The following is a 15,664-nucleotide window of genomic DNA, read 5'->3' as shown; positions in this document are numbered from 1 at the left end:
GGCAAGATTTTTGTCTGGGCATTAAAAAGGAGCAAGAATATCAGAAGTGAAAGGCAGTTTAGAACTGACCCATGCAGTCCCTCATTTCCCGATGATTGAAAAGAGGCTCAGAGAAAGACCTGCTCAGTTTCACCTGGGGATCTGGGGACAAAGCAATGGCTAGACGCTGACTGTCATAATGACTACCTAGGACTCGTACCCCGGTTGCACATAGAAGAATCTAGATGAAATCAAAGAATAACCATATGACTGTCCTAGGAACAAGTGAATTACTGAATGAGTCAGGGAGCTCAGATAGGTCCAGGGTTTCATCTGAAGAGTGACACAGTGCATGGTTTCAGGGCAGACGTCATCATTCAAGGAGGAGATGCAGGATCAAGGTACTCAAAAAGCAAGTCTTCCAGGTCTGTTCAGGTCACAGTGAAGCTCACGAGGCCCAGGAGGACTCTGAGCAGTTCTCTGTGATGTGACAGGGAGGTAATGCGACATTGATGTCAAAGATATCATCGCTCGTAAACTGGGAGTCATCTGTGCTTTGAAAAACCCTGTGAATTATGGAGGATTTTATATCCATGTTTGAGGATGATCAACATAAGACTCAGAGACAACAAGATCTCATTGCTGGTAAACAGCGAAACCAGGCTTTCCGTCTTGTTCTACAGACTTCTATGTTCTTTCCAACCACAACAAAACAAACAAAAAATAAGACTCCTGTTTAAAATCATGAGGGGAAGGATTTTATGATTCCCGGGTATTGACATTATTAAACACCAGTTGCAAGCTATTTTTAGGTTGCAAATGTTCTTAAGACTATCAGATTCACCAAACAGCTGGCTCTTTACTTAAAAGTGGCACACCCTGGAATCCCAGGGCACATTCCCTCCAAGACAGATGATAGAACATGTCAATAGGAGAAACTGGGGAGGATGTTAATTAAATTTAGACCAAGAAAATGCTTTTGATGGAACAAGCCATGATTTTCTCTTTAATCTCATGCAAAGTATGGAGAGCCAGGCCAGCGGCTGAGCAGACGACAGCGCTATCTGTGGCTTGCGTGGTTTTCAGCTTTCCCCATCTATGGCCCCTCTTCTTGTTTTTCCCCTCTGGGTAGCATGTTTTGAAAGATTCTGTCTACTAAACAAACTGCATTTATTATGGAATATTTCCTATTTTTAGTATGGGACACATATGATGAGCATGTATAAAAATATAAAACAGCAACAAGCAACATTCGACAAGCAACAGCAACATTTGTCTCTTGGAAATAGAATAGTTTGGGGGCCTCATTCCCACTCTTGAATTCCCAGGAGTCCAGATCCTCTGGGCTGGGCTGACATGATGGTGCTCACTTCGGGAGCTGGGGGAGAAATTGAAGAGGCAATGGGAACAGGGGAACTTCCTGGCTGCATGCAGAGCCAGTGGGACAATTCCTAAGGAATCCATGGTCAAGGTCAATTATGAAGATAGCAAGGTCAGGTGTAGGCAGAGACTGCGCATGGTCCACGAAGATCACAGGAGCAGTCATAAATAGTTGGAAAGATAAAATTCAAAATATGCAAAAAAAAAAAAAAAAAACAGGAAAGGGCCTTCAGGGCCAAGGGCAAAGCTGTAACAACCAGGGGGTGGGGGTGGGGGGGCTAAAAGGTAATTTGGAAGAAGTGAAAATGCAGGATGGTCATTAGGAAAGATCAATGTGTATTTTGGAGAACAAAGAAATGTAAAGGGAATAAGGAAATTAAAGGAAAAGAGATCGTGTGGGACTTGGAATTAATTATTAATTAATTCCACAAGAGAGTCTCGAGACTAATTGAGCGGGCTCTGGTGCCAGTTTGCCTGCGTGTGAGTTACAAGTGGCCCCTGCCAAGAGCATGTAATTTTACAGAGGCGGATGCCTATGAAACAGCAGGGTAAACACAGCCTTCGTGTTCACTCCCGAGCAGAGAGGGCTCAGCCAGGTCAGCACGCCTTACAGTTTTCTCTGTTCACTGTCCCACGGCTAGGAACTACAAATGACAGCCATGGCACACGCTCCTAGCTCAAGCCGGAAGAGGAGCAGGGGACTTTCCCCTGAGATAGATAGATAGATGATAGATAGATAGATAGATAGATCCCAAATAGAAAATGATGATTTAAAAAAAAGAGAGAGAACATTTTTACAAATAAGAAATTGGAAAAAATTTGGAGAGTAAAGAGCAAGGCTCTAAAAACAAAACTCATGTAAAGACACACAAGGGCAAAATTATACTAGGGGGAAAAAATGACATTCAAAGGATAGTTGAGAGCACCCAGGAAATGGAAGTATTCAGGCTAAGCAAAAATGTTACACAGAATATTTTGCATTAAAAAGCTGCTGGTGACGGGCTGGGGATGTGGCTCAAGCGGTAACGCGCTCGCCTGGCATGGGCGGGGCGCTGGGTTCTATCCTCAGCACCACATAAAATGAAGATGTTGTGTTCACTGTAAAACAAATATTAAAAAATTCTCTCTCTTTAAAAAAAAAGCTGCTGGTGAAAGCTAATGTCATGATTTTATAGGGGTGTGAGCGGGAGGAGAAAGAGCAGCTGTTGAAAGCACCACATTGAAAACCTTGCAGACCATTTGGCCAACAGTGTGGGAAAGAAAGAGTGGGCCAGGAATAGCCACAGCTTGCGGGGGGTGGAGTGGGGGGGGCGGGGTACTGTTAAAAGGCCAGGAGAAAGAGAGGCAGAACCTGGTCTGGGTAAGGTGCTCTCTGGAACTAGAAAATACTGAGACCTACAGGAGGGGCTGGAAAGAGAGTGCTTCCTTACACTCTGTCAAACGTGAAGCAAACGATGGAGAAATAAACATTTAGGTTTATCACACTGATGGAAGCAAATATGTGACAGATTGAATGTTCACAGAGATTTCCGTTTGTTGTTTCACTAGTAGGAAAATTAAATATGCATTATGTAAGTCTCTGTTATGGCAATTTGTTGTGAACTCTGTGGAGTCTGTATTCCTCGAGACGTTTAAGACCGTGGTACGTGGTTGTCTCCTGGATACCATGTGACCACCTGATCCAACAGGATCACTCAGAATCCCTTTGCTTCTGGGTCTCTAGGCACCTTTATGGTCCTACAGTGTTTTAACTAATGCAGTGATGTTAGAATAGCATCCCTTCTAGTGGACCACTGGACGTTCTGCACATCTTGACCACTTTCTCCCTGTCGTGCTGTCCTAGCTCACCAGAGTTCCTGTGGAGTCCTGCAGTCAGTATCGGAGCTGCGGGGATTGCCTTGGCTCCGGTGATCCCCACTGCGGCTGGTGTGTGCTCCACAACACGTGAGTACTGCAGCCCCTTCCTCCTGCCTCCCACTTCCTTCCAGGCATTTCTTTCCTCCTCCTCTTCTCCATCATCACGCTCTTTCCTTTCTTGCATGTTTTCTTTCTTTGCAAACTTTATCTCCCTTTATTTGTTCTTTTCTGGCTTCACTTAAAATTCTCCAATTCTCATAAGAACTATAGAGAAACGGCGGTATGGGGATGATGACAGGTAGGGCTATGAATGGCACACTGGGTACCCTGGAGGGCCAGAGGACGGGAGGTTCCTGGACTTCCCTGAATGATCCGTCTGGAGGCTGACTTCCCAGGACAAAGGCATAGGGCTATTTTCCTCAAGTTCACAAGGACCACCAAGTCCTGTGCAGGGTACATGCTATCCGTCAGGTGGTTCTGCATCCACTCAACATGATCTTTGATATCTTCACAGAATTTTCTGGCATTTGAGCGTGTTGTTCAAGTTTTAGCACCTGAGGACCCTCTCTCTGCCATCATAACGTCCCTTAACTGGCTGGCGATGCACTTGGACTGCAGTCATTGGGCCACTGAAGCCTGGCCCAAGGGCTGGCACCTACCTAGTGCCTCCTTTTGTATTTTATTTTTTTAAATGGACTTAGGATTGGGCGAGTTAGGCCTCACCAGCCACATTGAAATCATGTACAACTGTTTTACTTTACTTTAGTTATTTTGGTGCTGGGGATGGAACCCAGGGCCTGTGCATGCCAGGCAAGCCCCCCACCGCCGAGCTGCACCCCCAGCCCCTAGGTGCTTCCTTCTGTTCTGGCTCCAATTCTAGAAGTGGAGAGGAGGCAGTAATATTATAGGTGGGACGTACCATACACAGAACTAGCAGAGACAGAGAGCTGGAGGTCTTTCTGGGGACCCAGACCCTTGACATCACTACCTAGAGAAACAGCCGTAGCTGGACAACCCCCCCCCCAACAGCGATTGGCCCCAGTCCAGCTGTTGGTGCTTTAGATCAACACCCAAAGTTTCACACTTTCTGAGTTGGACACAAATATTATAAGTGAAGGAGAAGACTTTAGTCTTCCCACTGACACTACTGGTCACCGTGAAAAAGTGAGGAATCTCCGCACTTTGTCGTATCCAACTGCCTTAAATTCTTAAATTCTGAAAGTTAGAAATACACTCCCAGATTCTAACACACATTCTCTAAGGGAACAGACACCTTCCCCATCTCTGAGTGCCAGTCTCAGGCACAGTGAGGCCTTGAGTTCTGCGAGGGAAGGTCTGAAATCCCTTAGGTGTGTTGTGTGAGGAGACCACGGAGACCACTGAGCTACCCTGAGGCCTACGGAAGCCAGAGACAGATCAAGGGCTGCAGGCAGGGTACTCCAGGGTTACCTGGTAACAGAGGGGGGCAGTCTAGGAGAGACTCATGGAAAGAGGCTGGCAAGACTGCCCTCAGCATGCAGGTGGGCTCCAACCCACCCGGGAGAGCTCCTGAGATGGCACTTTGCCAGGGGCAGGCAGAGTATGTTCTTCATCCCACACAGGGAGGCCTCTGGGGAGTGACTTGGGTTCCAACCCATGGCTTTACTGAGGGGCTTGAAGCCACCTGGCTTTTGAGGTGGATCAGCTGCTCCCCACATGGGACAGGCACCAGTCAAAGGCATTCCAAAGAACAGGCCCCTCTGCAATACTGCAGCCCCACGGGTTCCACGTCAGTGTCTGCCACAGTGCTGCCCCAGGCCACATGGCACTGGACCCAGAGAGCATTACGTGGTCGTAGGCTCTGAGAAAGTGGCAGAGAGACTACAAATACTCCACCTCCCATCCCTCTCAGCAGGAGTGAGGGGAGAAGGTGCCAGACACTCCTTCCTGTGCGGCCTTTGTTTCTTCGCCTGTCCCACACTACTGTCTCCTGTCAAGTGGCAGAAAACAGGGGTGAACTGAGACAAAGAAGAGTAGGGGCTGTCTGTGAAGGAGGCCATCAGGCTACACCAGGGCCAGCAGCTCTATAGGAACTGAGGTCCACCACCAAATCCAAATTCCACACCCTGGCTTCCATTCTCCTTGCCCGTGAACTGGAGATGGTGATGTTTGACTTACTGAATTGCTGGAGACCTTGTAGGTGAACATGCTAGGTGGCCATGGAGCCTTGTGAAATCTCCGGTGGGGTGGGGCAGGGAGCTTGAGGGGCTGGGGAAGGTCTGAGGGCCCAAGCGCCCTCTCTCTTTGACTTTGGTTTGCTCCCGGTGATTTTCCAGGTGGCTCTCCTTTAACGGCATGATTCTCTTCCTGAGGGTGACACAGTGTCAAGCTCCTTCCTCTAAATGGCAGACACCCCTGCTGGGTTCTGCTCACCTGGCATTGTGTCTTACTCTCTAGCCTGGCATTGTGTCTTATCCTGAAGGTGGCACCTGGCCGGCCTAAGCGCCAGCCCTTAGGAAGTCAAGCTCACAATCAGGCTGCACAAGGGTTCTTCTCTTCAGGGGGTACCCAGCCCTGAGCTGCTGCTTCCAGGGCCCCTCCTCCCCCAGAAGCCACAGTAGGAGCCAGCAAGTGAAAGGGATGGGGTGCTCTGGAAAGATTCCTGGGGTGGCCATTCTAGTTCTCACACCTTGAAAAATTGGGGGGCTTTAGGCTACTATAGTAGACCCGCATTGTATGCAGTCGCTGTGTCCTATCAAGTTCTGGGAATCTGAAGTAGCAAATATGACATCATTGCTCTTACAAGGAATACAGGCTTGAGTTTCCCGGAAGCCCCCAGTCACAACATTTTCATCAATGGATGAACGCATAACTTTGTTTTATGTGTGTTTCTGTTTAGAGACAGCTGACTTAATATGCAGCGTTGATTCATTAACATTGAACTTCTGATCAACAGCATTGTAAATTCCTAGATGAATGAAGTTCATCTAACAAGTGCCTTTCCTTCATAAGTCACACCATGGCCTTCATGTGCTTAGAAACACTAGACAGCACTTTAGCACAGCACGTAGGCCATTTTAAACAGTGAAATCGCCAAAAAAAAAAAAAAAAGCACAAAACTTGAAAAACGTAGCACTAAATAAACCTCAATGGACACTGCTGTATAATGTGAAGGCTGGGATAGAAGGCAGAGCCTCACCCTGTCGGGCCTCAACTGAGAGCATATGCACCAGGTGGCTCAAATCTTTAGCCAATCCTTGCATGTCCATAAGGAGCTCAAAAGTGCCACTAGTACTTGTTTTGGGGTCACAAATGAATGCTAATGATGAGCTGAATTTGCAAATATGGAATCCATAAATAATGAGGATTGACCATAATTCACCATAAAACTCAGCACCCTCCAAAGATGGAGCACAGTGTTTCTCATGGTGGTGGCTGGAGGATAAAAGGAGGTAAGGAACGCAGTTGTGAACATCCAAGGTGCTCTGGCAGGGCAGGGCTGTGTTCTGTGTAACCTTGAACCTGCTGGTTAAGTGAATCACCTGGTGAGGGGAGACAATGGTGTGGGGCCCCAACTCCCTGGGGAGGACACAGCTCTAGAGCCGCCTCAAGCCCAGGCGCCTGCCCACCAAGACGTTAGTAAGTCCATACTTCACCCTCCAAGAATCAGCCACCAAGAAGGTCCCTGGGTCTTCTGAGATGTTGTCAATCAAGATAGAATTTCAAGTTTTTATAGGATAAGGTGCACAGATCCTAAGCTCGAACACATGTGAACACCCAGGTCACCCAGATCTAGAGCATTTCCCTCCTCCAGAAAGTCCTCTCCTGCTCCTCAGACATTGCTTCTCCTGGTCTGCCCTGCTCTCCGTTTTGGGGGGGTACAACCTAGATGTGCATGGCTGAGAGAGAGGATGAGGAAGTCGACAGGCAGGAGAAGGAGAAGGCTGGGGACAAGCAGGATCATGGAGACGAGGAGCCCTGTGGACCAGAAAGGGAACAGTGTGGAAGATGTTCTTGCTCCCTGGAGTTCCGGATCCAACACACACACACTCTGGAGCCTAGATCTGCCCCTCCCTCCGTGCCAGACTCAAGATACAAAGGTGGTGACATTAGATCACTTATGCCCTGAAGTTTCTTGGGAACCAACCTCTAATCCAGTCACAGAGTGGAGGCTGCATCCAAACTAGAATCCATGATATTTGTTAAGCTTCCATCATAGGAAGACCTTGTGCTAGGTGACCTTGTCTCTTGCTGAGTGTCCCCAGCAAAGCTGACCTTCAGGACGACTAGGACAGAGAATAGATGAACAGGTTCCTTGAGCTGTCAAGGTAACTCCCTTTCCCTAGTGGCTTTTGCCAAGTTTCCCTATGGTCATGGGGATCAAGGAGGTGGTAGCCTGGTGGGAAGAACAGGACAACAGATGGGGTGTGTGTGTGTGTGTGTGTGTGTGTAAGAGACAGAGGCAGAGCAAGCAAGGAAGAGAGGGAGAGTGCTGGAGAGAAAGAAAGAGAAGGGAGACAGGGGAAAAGAAGACTGAGAGCCTGAGGGTGGGGCCTCTGGGAACAGGTGGCCCAGGTGGCTGAATGGGCTTTTGTACTGGAGAGGTCACGGGAGGGTTGCAGACAGAACATGTTGAAGAAATGTTCCTGTAATTTAAATCCTCCCTCCTGTTATTCCCTCTCAATTATTGCAAAGCTCTATTTGCAAGCCTGTTGGTGAAGAGGGTCACCTTTGCTGCCCTCTTCTGAGGTCCCTGACCCCAGCCTACAGGCTTGCCCTTTCTAATGGCAATGACAGCTCAACAAAGCTAGGTATTTATTTGCTGAGACTTGAGCCTCTATTCCCCGGGCACCCCCCCCCCCAACCCGGGTCCCGTGTCGAGCCAACCTCTTTTGATTTGGGTGGGGGTAAAAGAAAGCCCACATCTGGGTCTGCCCCCTCCCTAGCTGTCTCCTGTGCTGGACCTGGAACATTCCCTCCAGGGACCAGGCTTGGCAGGTCCGCAGCCCCCTCCCCATTTTACCCTTGGCTCCATGCCCAGGCCAAGAAGCCTATCTCGGTCTGAGCAGGTAACGGGATCCTGCCCGCCCGGCAGACCCAGCCACATCGATTGGACCAGGCGGTACCTTTCCTAGGAAGAGTCATCAGCGTCACTCTAGGGAGGCTCAAGTAACCCAAGTTGTGACAGGAAGATAAGGTCAGCTCTTATGAACCCTCTCTGCCCCTGAGGACCCACCTCCTTCCAGATCTCATCTGTTGGAAGAATGCCCTCCCCTGGGTGGGTTGGCACCAGTTTCTTCCCAGGACTCAGATTTTCTTCTTTATATAGTCTCTGCCAAGACGGGAGTGAGCCAGAGGAAGGCACCACTGCCCAGGGCAGAAGGGAGGGTTAAACCTCAGCACCGGTCCGTGAACAGACACCACCTGGATTCAGCTTCCTTGGCTCTGAACAGAGAAGAAAAGAGCTGTCTTACAGCTCTGCACCGTACTAAGGGAGGGAGGCGCAGGAAGCCCCCCGGCTCCCCAGAACACAGCAGGCGCTCCTGCCTGAAGCAGAAGTCCTGCCCAAGTCAGTACAGGCCGCAGTTTGGAATCCAGATCCTCCTTCACAGTCCCTTCCTCTCCAGAGTGGGGTGGCTGGCTGGCTGGGACCAACCACTGTCAGAAAGCCTCTCTCCCCTTGGGCAACTTCAACCAATCATGCCATTCAGGCAGCCTGCCCGCCAGCCATCCGGGAAAGTGCAAAACGGGTGGCTAATCCCATAAACCACTGCTGACCATCCTCTTAAGGAAAACCAAGCTGATTCTAAAAGGCATGTCCTTCCTGGCTTCTCCTTAGCACATCCCCAGCCCTGTTTTATTTCTCATTTTCTTCATCCATATTCAAAGGCTCCGGAATGCTAGTCTGCTAAGCCAACGGTCTCTCCTAGGGCTAGTGACACCAGACCTACACAGTCATGAGGAATGGTTAGTGTCACTTCACCATTACAGTCTACACAATGTCGTTGTAGCCTCTGTGGCCAAGGGTCCTGACAAGAATGCTATAGAAGAGGAAAACTTTATTTGAGGCTCATGGTTTCAGAGGTCTCAGGCCATAGATGGCCGACTGCATTGCTTTGGGTGCTTCATGAGGCTGAACGTCATAACAGAAGTGCGTGGCAGAGGAAAGCAGCTCAGGACCTGGAAGCAGGAAGCAGAGAGCTCTCATCAACATGGAAAAAATATAAACCCCATAGACTCCTCTCTAGAAATCCACCTCCTCTCTACCCCCGACCTGCCTACAGTTACCGCCCAGTTAATCCCAATCAGTGGATTAATGCACTGATTGGGTTAAGGCTCTCAAAATCCAATCATTTCACCTCTAAGGCATCTTACCTTGTGTCACACGTGAGCCTTTGAGGGATGTCTCCTATCTAAACCATGACAGTGTTCTTTCCTGACATTATGCTCAAAGTTGTTAGCCTCTGATCCCGAAGATACTAAAAGATGGTAAATCAAAAGTGCCATCTTCTCATATGAATTTTAAAAGTCCTGCGGTCCACTTGCACTTTGAATGATCCCCCTTCCCTAAGCCTTGGCTCCCTGTGGACACCCTGCAGAGCGGATGAGTAACTATTAGAAAGTGTCTCAAGTAATAAGCACATCCTCTTCGGTACTGTGTGGATTAGAAAGAGAATTGATTAGCCAGGATGCTAATATACTGAGTGGTTACCCAAAGAGAAGGCGAATGGGGTCGTTTCCCTCTTCTCTGGTCAGTAGGGAGCGCAGTGTAGACAATTTATTTCTCGTATGGTTCAGGAGAGGTTAGGATGGGAGAGGTGGGGAGTGGCGCAGGAGTAGGGAGAGTTAGAGGTGAGGAAGGGAGGAGAAGGAGGCAAAGAGAAGGAGGAGAAGGCCAGGGTGCCTCCCTGCTAATCCATTCTCCTTCTAGTGCACACAGTAAGGGAGAGGATGTGCCTATTACTTGAGACACTTTCTAACAATTATTCTGATTGATTCTGATCTGCTTCACCTGCACTTTATCCAACAGTCTGGTCCATTAACGTCACCAGGCTTGGTGCAGGAAGCAATTTTTGCTGTGACTGCTCCACACTATGTGACCCAGTGTAGGATGCTGGTTGTGGGGCGGGTGTGTGTGTTTCTTGACTGAAGGCTGAGAGGTGGCCAAGGCAAGAACCCACCCTGGACCCCAGGGCAGAGCATGGCTTCTTGACACAGGCAGCCAGCCCACCAGTAGAGCTGATAGAGTTGGGGCAGGATCACTTGGTGGCTACATGAGCCCAGAATGGCCTCCACTTAGCCCCTGCAGCTTCTGGTTCCTGTTTAGTCCTGAGCTCTCCTCCTGCAGGAGGCCTGGATGAATCCAATAGCAGTTGTGGCTCAGGCTGAGTTTGGATCTGCAGCAATGGCCAAGGGCTGGTGGGTTCAGTCACCAGCAGCTGGTGGTAGAAGGAAAATTAAAGCATTGCCTCAGTCTTCCTGTGTTGGGATTTATCCTCAGTATTTTAGTGGAACAAGTTAACAACGCAGAATTCCATGCGATCCTGGTGTCCGTCACTGGATTTTAGAATTCTGACTTTGAAAGGACTCACCTGGTCCACATCCTTCATAAAAGGACCCTCTTTCACATCCATCTTCCTAGAAGGGTTCCCTGTACTATCTAGTCCACCTTCCTCCAAGCTAAAGATGCACCTGCCCTTCTCTATGGGTATTCCTGAAGAGGGCAAGGGCAACATTTAGGAAACCAGTCTTTCCCCTTTCCAGGGGCTCCAGATGAGATGCCAATGGCTGAAGAGTTTCCCATGATCTCCTGCTGAGCAGGCATTCCAAACCCCCTTCACTTGTCCATCATGTCCATTTGGGAAGGACCCTCCCCACGTCCCCTTTCTTTTTCTGTTTCCTTACATTGTAAGCACAGATTACCGAACTGGTGCACTTGAAGCTCAGGCCATGGCACATGTGAAGCACTGGGAATTGGGGATCATCTGTGAAGAAGGAGCAAGTCCTGATATCCAAGCCCAGTAGGTCCACACTGGTGGGCCTGGGGAGATGCACCAGTGAGGGCCTCCCAGCGTGGAGGCCCACCCAGGCTGGCCTCACAGATAGCCCACTTCCATATTGAAATTTGTTTGCCTGGCCAGCAGCACTGGGTGTTAATATTTCCATCTCTGTATTTAGGAATTAATTTCTCCTGAACTTAATCACCCCTTCTCTCCCTCTCCCTCACTCTCTTCCTTTCTCCATTCCTCTCTCTTCTAATTTTCCACTTGGCTGGGAATTCTCCAGCAGTGAAAGTTCAGGCTTAGGGGAGGGCGGAGGTAGCTGCTTCATTAGAGAGGATAATCTCATTGGAACCACTGACTTGAATAATAACCCCTTCCAGGGGCCCAGGGCCTTTCTCCTCAAGGGCTGTTAGTACCTCTGAACCGGGGCTGGAGGGGCCGCCGTGGGAAGGAAGGAATAAGGAAGGGAAGAAAGAATTCAGCAGGAAAGAACTCCAACTCTGACCCTGGTGTGTCTCTGTGGGGCCTGCTTCCTCCTGCAGGTCTGTGGTTGGGGCAGGGTTAACAATGATGGCGGAAGAGACCAATTTCTGAAAACTCAAAGTCATGTAGCATATATTTTCTTAGACCATTGATGCCCCAGTTTTCCTACCTGGGAAATGGATGAAGCAAGAGTGTCCTTCCTTCCTCAAGGCTGACCATACAGTGGAACTGAGGGACTTGATTTCAGAAGTTCCTGGAGCCCCTCCTGGGGTCATGAGTTAACCCTTTGCCTGTTTCTCAGCTCTGCCCTGAGCTAATGGGAAATCACAGTTCTAGAAGAAAAGCAAAAGGCCATTACCTTGACAGACCCCATAAGGCATCAGGAGGAACGCATTCTTCCCCTCCATTATCCTATCACATTTAAGGTCAATTGTCTGTGCTTTTGGACATTGCAGCCTCCACCCTCCCGGGCCCTGAAGGATAGTAGAAATGTCAAAACATCCCTGTCTCTGACCTTAAACCTGACTTTCCACCAAGATAGCCGAGTTCTCAATACACTTTGACAGCTATTAAGAAAACAAAGCTACAATCCATACCACTTTGTCCCTGGATGCTCTCCTCCCTCATTGTGAGGAAGACTGCTGCATCCCTGCCTTTCTTCTCTCTCTAATTTGCCTCGGGGACCAGTCTGCAAGATGAGTGCTTCTGCTTCAGCTGTAGGGGAGGGTTGGAGTGAGGAAGGCAGAGAAGAGATGGGCTAATGTACACTAGCGAATGTTTATTGAGGACTCACTTTGAACGCTGCCCTGTTCTAAATGCTTAGAACATAATCTCATTTAATCCTTAAAAAAAATCCTATTAGGTACTATTTTGACTCTGTTTTATAGATGAGAAGACAGGCACCAAGAAGTTAAGCAATTTGCGAAGATGACAGCTAGTTGGGATGTTTGAAACTCTAAACTACACATGGCTTTCTTATATTTGGGAGAGTTGCTGAGTACTTAGGTGAGAGCCTCAGGGGCAGAGACAGGATGCAGCCCCAAGAACTTTGCAAGCAGCAAACAATGCTGGTCAGACTTCTCCTAAGATCCCCAACCAGACATCTTTGCACCCCCCCACCCTGAAAGAAAGATGGAGTCTTCTCTTTTACGATCTGAATCTTTATTTGATAACTCCAGGTGATGTTTGGCCAAGAAGCAGCTTCATTTTTTTTTCTCCTCTCCATAATTTAATCAAAGACATTTTTTTTTCAGACCTACTGATTGCTCTTGAAAATAGGAACTTCAAAGTTGGGGAGTCAGTGAATAATTTAAGCCCATACCAGTTCTCTGGTTCTGCTCTTAATGGGAGTAATAACACTATTAATAGCCATGTCAGTACAGACACTCTGGAAAAGCCCCGAACATTAGCTTAATGGCGGAAGGTAATGGAGTCCTTGCAGAACAGTTAGCCTGGCAAATTAACTTCCAAGACTTGGAGGCAGACAAGCTTGTTGCCATCAGTCTGTTGGAGCAGCCCGGGAGGGCCACAGGCATGAGCAGTCACATCTGACCTTTCCCTCCTGGGTTGGAGTCTCTTCGAAGCCTCCTGGAGAACTCAGCTTTGTCCAACAAGTGGCAGTGATATTCAAAGTGCTTTGCAGGAGGAGGCAGAAATAGCCATTAATCTAGAGAAAAAGATGGAGGAGAAAGGTTGAAACTGTCCTCAGGACATGATAGGGTCATCAGGATGACAAGGAACATAAGTATAGTCTGCAGCAGGGGGACCATCTCCCACTTCTCAGTCTAGAAACTTCCGGAAGCTGGAGCAGAGGTTCAGAGTTCATCTGATTAGCTGGCCACCTGGTAAGTTACTCACTACCCTCTTCTGCAGTTTCCTGATCTCTGAAGTGGGTTTGTCATGATATTGTCACAGACTTAAATGGCATAGAATGTAAACTCCTCGTCATGGAACCTAGTAAGCACTTATTAATTCAAATCATGACTGCATCCTTCAGGATGCTTTCACTTTGCATTGCACATCCAACCTGCTCAAAGGTCCTCTTTGTCTCTGTGTCTCCTCTTTCCTCCTCATCCTTGGAGGAAAGCTTTAGTTCATCCATGGCTTCCCCTTCATGGGGGTTTCTCCTCTAAGACTCTTCACCACAGGCTGCTCTCGTGCTGTGGTTGACGGTGTTTTCTTTCCTCATAGCTGGGAGCACAGGCTTTTCTCAGGGCCAAGAGTTACCCCAAGAGCCACTCAGTTATCCCTGTGCTCCCTTGCCTCCTCATCATACTCTTCTGCTCTTGAGACAGATGCTCCCTGCCCATATCCCTTCCCGGTGTGGATGCGCCAACCCTGGCTACTCTGTTTCCCACTAAACCCTCTCTCCTGTCCTGTAAAAGCTCCTGACAGCTGCTTTTGGCCAAAAGAGGGAGTAGGGAGATCCAGTAGACAGGACTGTGCCGCTCTTCACCTGAGTTTAGAAGAGATGAGAAGAGTTTAGGATAACTGACAAGTTTCTGCATTTGGCAATAGTGATAGAAGTGACCGTCTTCCCCAAATTGGGGCATGATGGAAGAGAACCAGGCTTGAGGAAGGAAACATAATGGTCAGTTCTAGGCACTTGAATTTGGACAGATCCTGAGAACTGCTGGAAAGACCTGACCTCAGTGTTGACCCCTCCCTGGACCCAGCGGTCATCTCCTCAGTAGCCCATTAGTATGTCCTTTCCAGGTGCACCCGGAAGGAGAGGTGTGAGCGGTCCAGGGAACCCCGCAGGTTTGCCTCAGAGATGAAGCAGTGTGTCCGGCTGACAGTCCACCCCAACAACATCTCCGTCTCTCAGTACAACGTGCTGGTAAGGACCATGGGGTTGGGGTCTGGGGAAGAACTCTCCTCTTCAAAGAGAACTTGAGCCTGGGGACCCTCAGGAGAGCTGGGCCAAGTCCAGCTGGCAAGAGAAACTTAGATGAGGGTAGGAGATTTAAGAGTTCATTAAGGATCCAAGAAGGGCACATGGACAGGAGCACTGGGGGAGAGGCTTTACTCCAAATGAGTAGAAAGACAAGGACAATGATCAGACCAGAGCTGACCCTAAAGAATGGCCGAGGATATTGGGAATGTATCTTCATTTCATGTGTGAGAAATGGCACAGATGGCTTCCGGGCTCTAACACTGGGTCCTTGGTGATTGGTGCTGCCATTTTTCCAAAATTGGAAATAACGGAAGAGAAGCTCGCTGATCACACAAATCCCTCGACATTCCCACCTCCTAGGGCCAAATCCATTTGGATTCTGATGAGGTTTCTTCTCTTGTCGTTCTGCCACCTGCCTACACCTCTTGTAACAAACTGGATCTTTCCAACCTCCATGTCAATATGGCCTGTCCTTTGTCTCTTTTTCTTGCTCACCCACTTTCTTCCTTTATTCCACACCCTTCCTTTCCCCACCCCCTCTCCTCTTCTCTTTCCTCCTGCCCGGCTGTTCACAGCTGGTCCTGGAGACATACAATGTCCCGGAGCTATCAGCTGGCGTCAACTGCACCTTTGAGGACCTGTCAGAGATGGATGGGCTGGTGATAGGCAATCAGATCCAGTGTTATTCCCCTGCAGCCAAGGAGGTGCCCCGGATCATCACAGAGAACGGTGAGTAGCCCCAGGAGGCCAAACTGGGTGGCAGGCCTGTCTTCCTCCCGCCTGGATGGGAGAAGTCACAACAGATGTGGGGGGATTGAGGGAGCCTACAGGCAGGGGTGGGCCAGAGGAAGTGGGTGATTGAGTGTGTTATAAGTAAAGGGAATGAAATTTCCCTCCTTTGCCCTTGGAATTGGCTGCCGCAGCCCTTTTAGCTCAGCCCCAGGTTGGCATCCAAGAGTCAGCATCATCCTAGGTGAGGAGCAGCTGCAGACAGGGTGGGTGGAGGCCAGGCCAGGACAGCTGTGCAGCATACCAGAGCTCAGCCCACTCTGGCTGGCCTGGAGGGACAGGAGAAGAGGGAAGCTGG

General features: G+C 49.1%; 1 protein-coding gene across 1 annotated transcript in view; it reads left to right on the top strand.

Moving 5' to 3' along the window:
- Window positions 1-15,664, top strand: part of PLXNA4 (plexin A4) — a 425,973-nt gene that overhangs the window by 323,681 nt on the left and 86,628 nt on the right. The window contains exons 5-7 of the mRNA XM_081284948.1: window positions 3,203-3,303; window positions 14,397-14,520; window positions 15,153-15,306. Coding sequence (XP_081141074.1) covers window positions 3,203-3,303; window positions 14,397-14,520; window positions 15,153-15,306 — 379 coding nt within the window. The remainder of the gene's footprint in view (window positions 1-3,202; window positions 3,304-14,396; window positions 14,521-15,152; window positions 15,307-15,664) is intronic.

This window comes from Spermophilus citellus (assembly GCF_964194105.1).
Source record: "Spermophilus citellus genome assembly, chromosome: 3".
Classification (NCBI taxonomy): Eukaryota; Metazoa; Chordata; class Mammalia; order Rodentia; family Sciuridae; genus Spermophilus; species Spermophilus citellus.
Note: the sequence above shows the minus strand (reverse complement) of the source record. Positions and strands in the feature narration are given on the sequence as shown.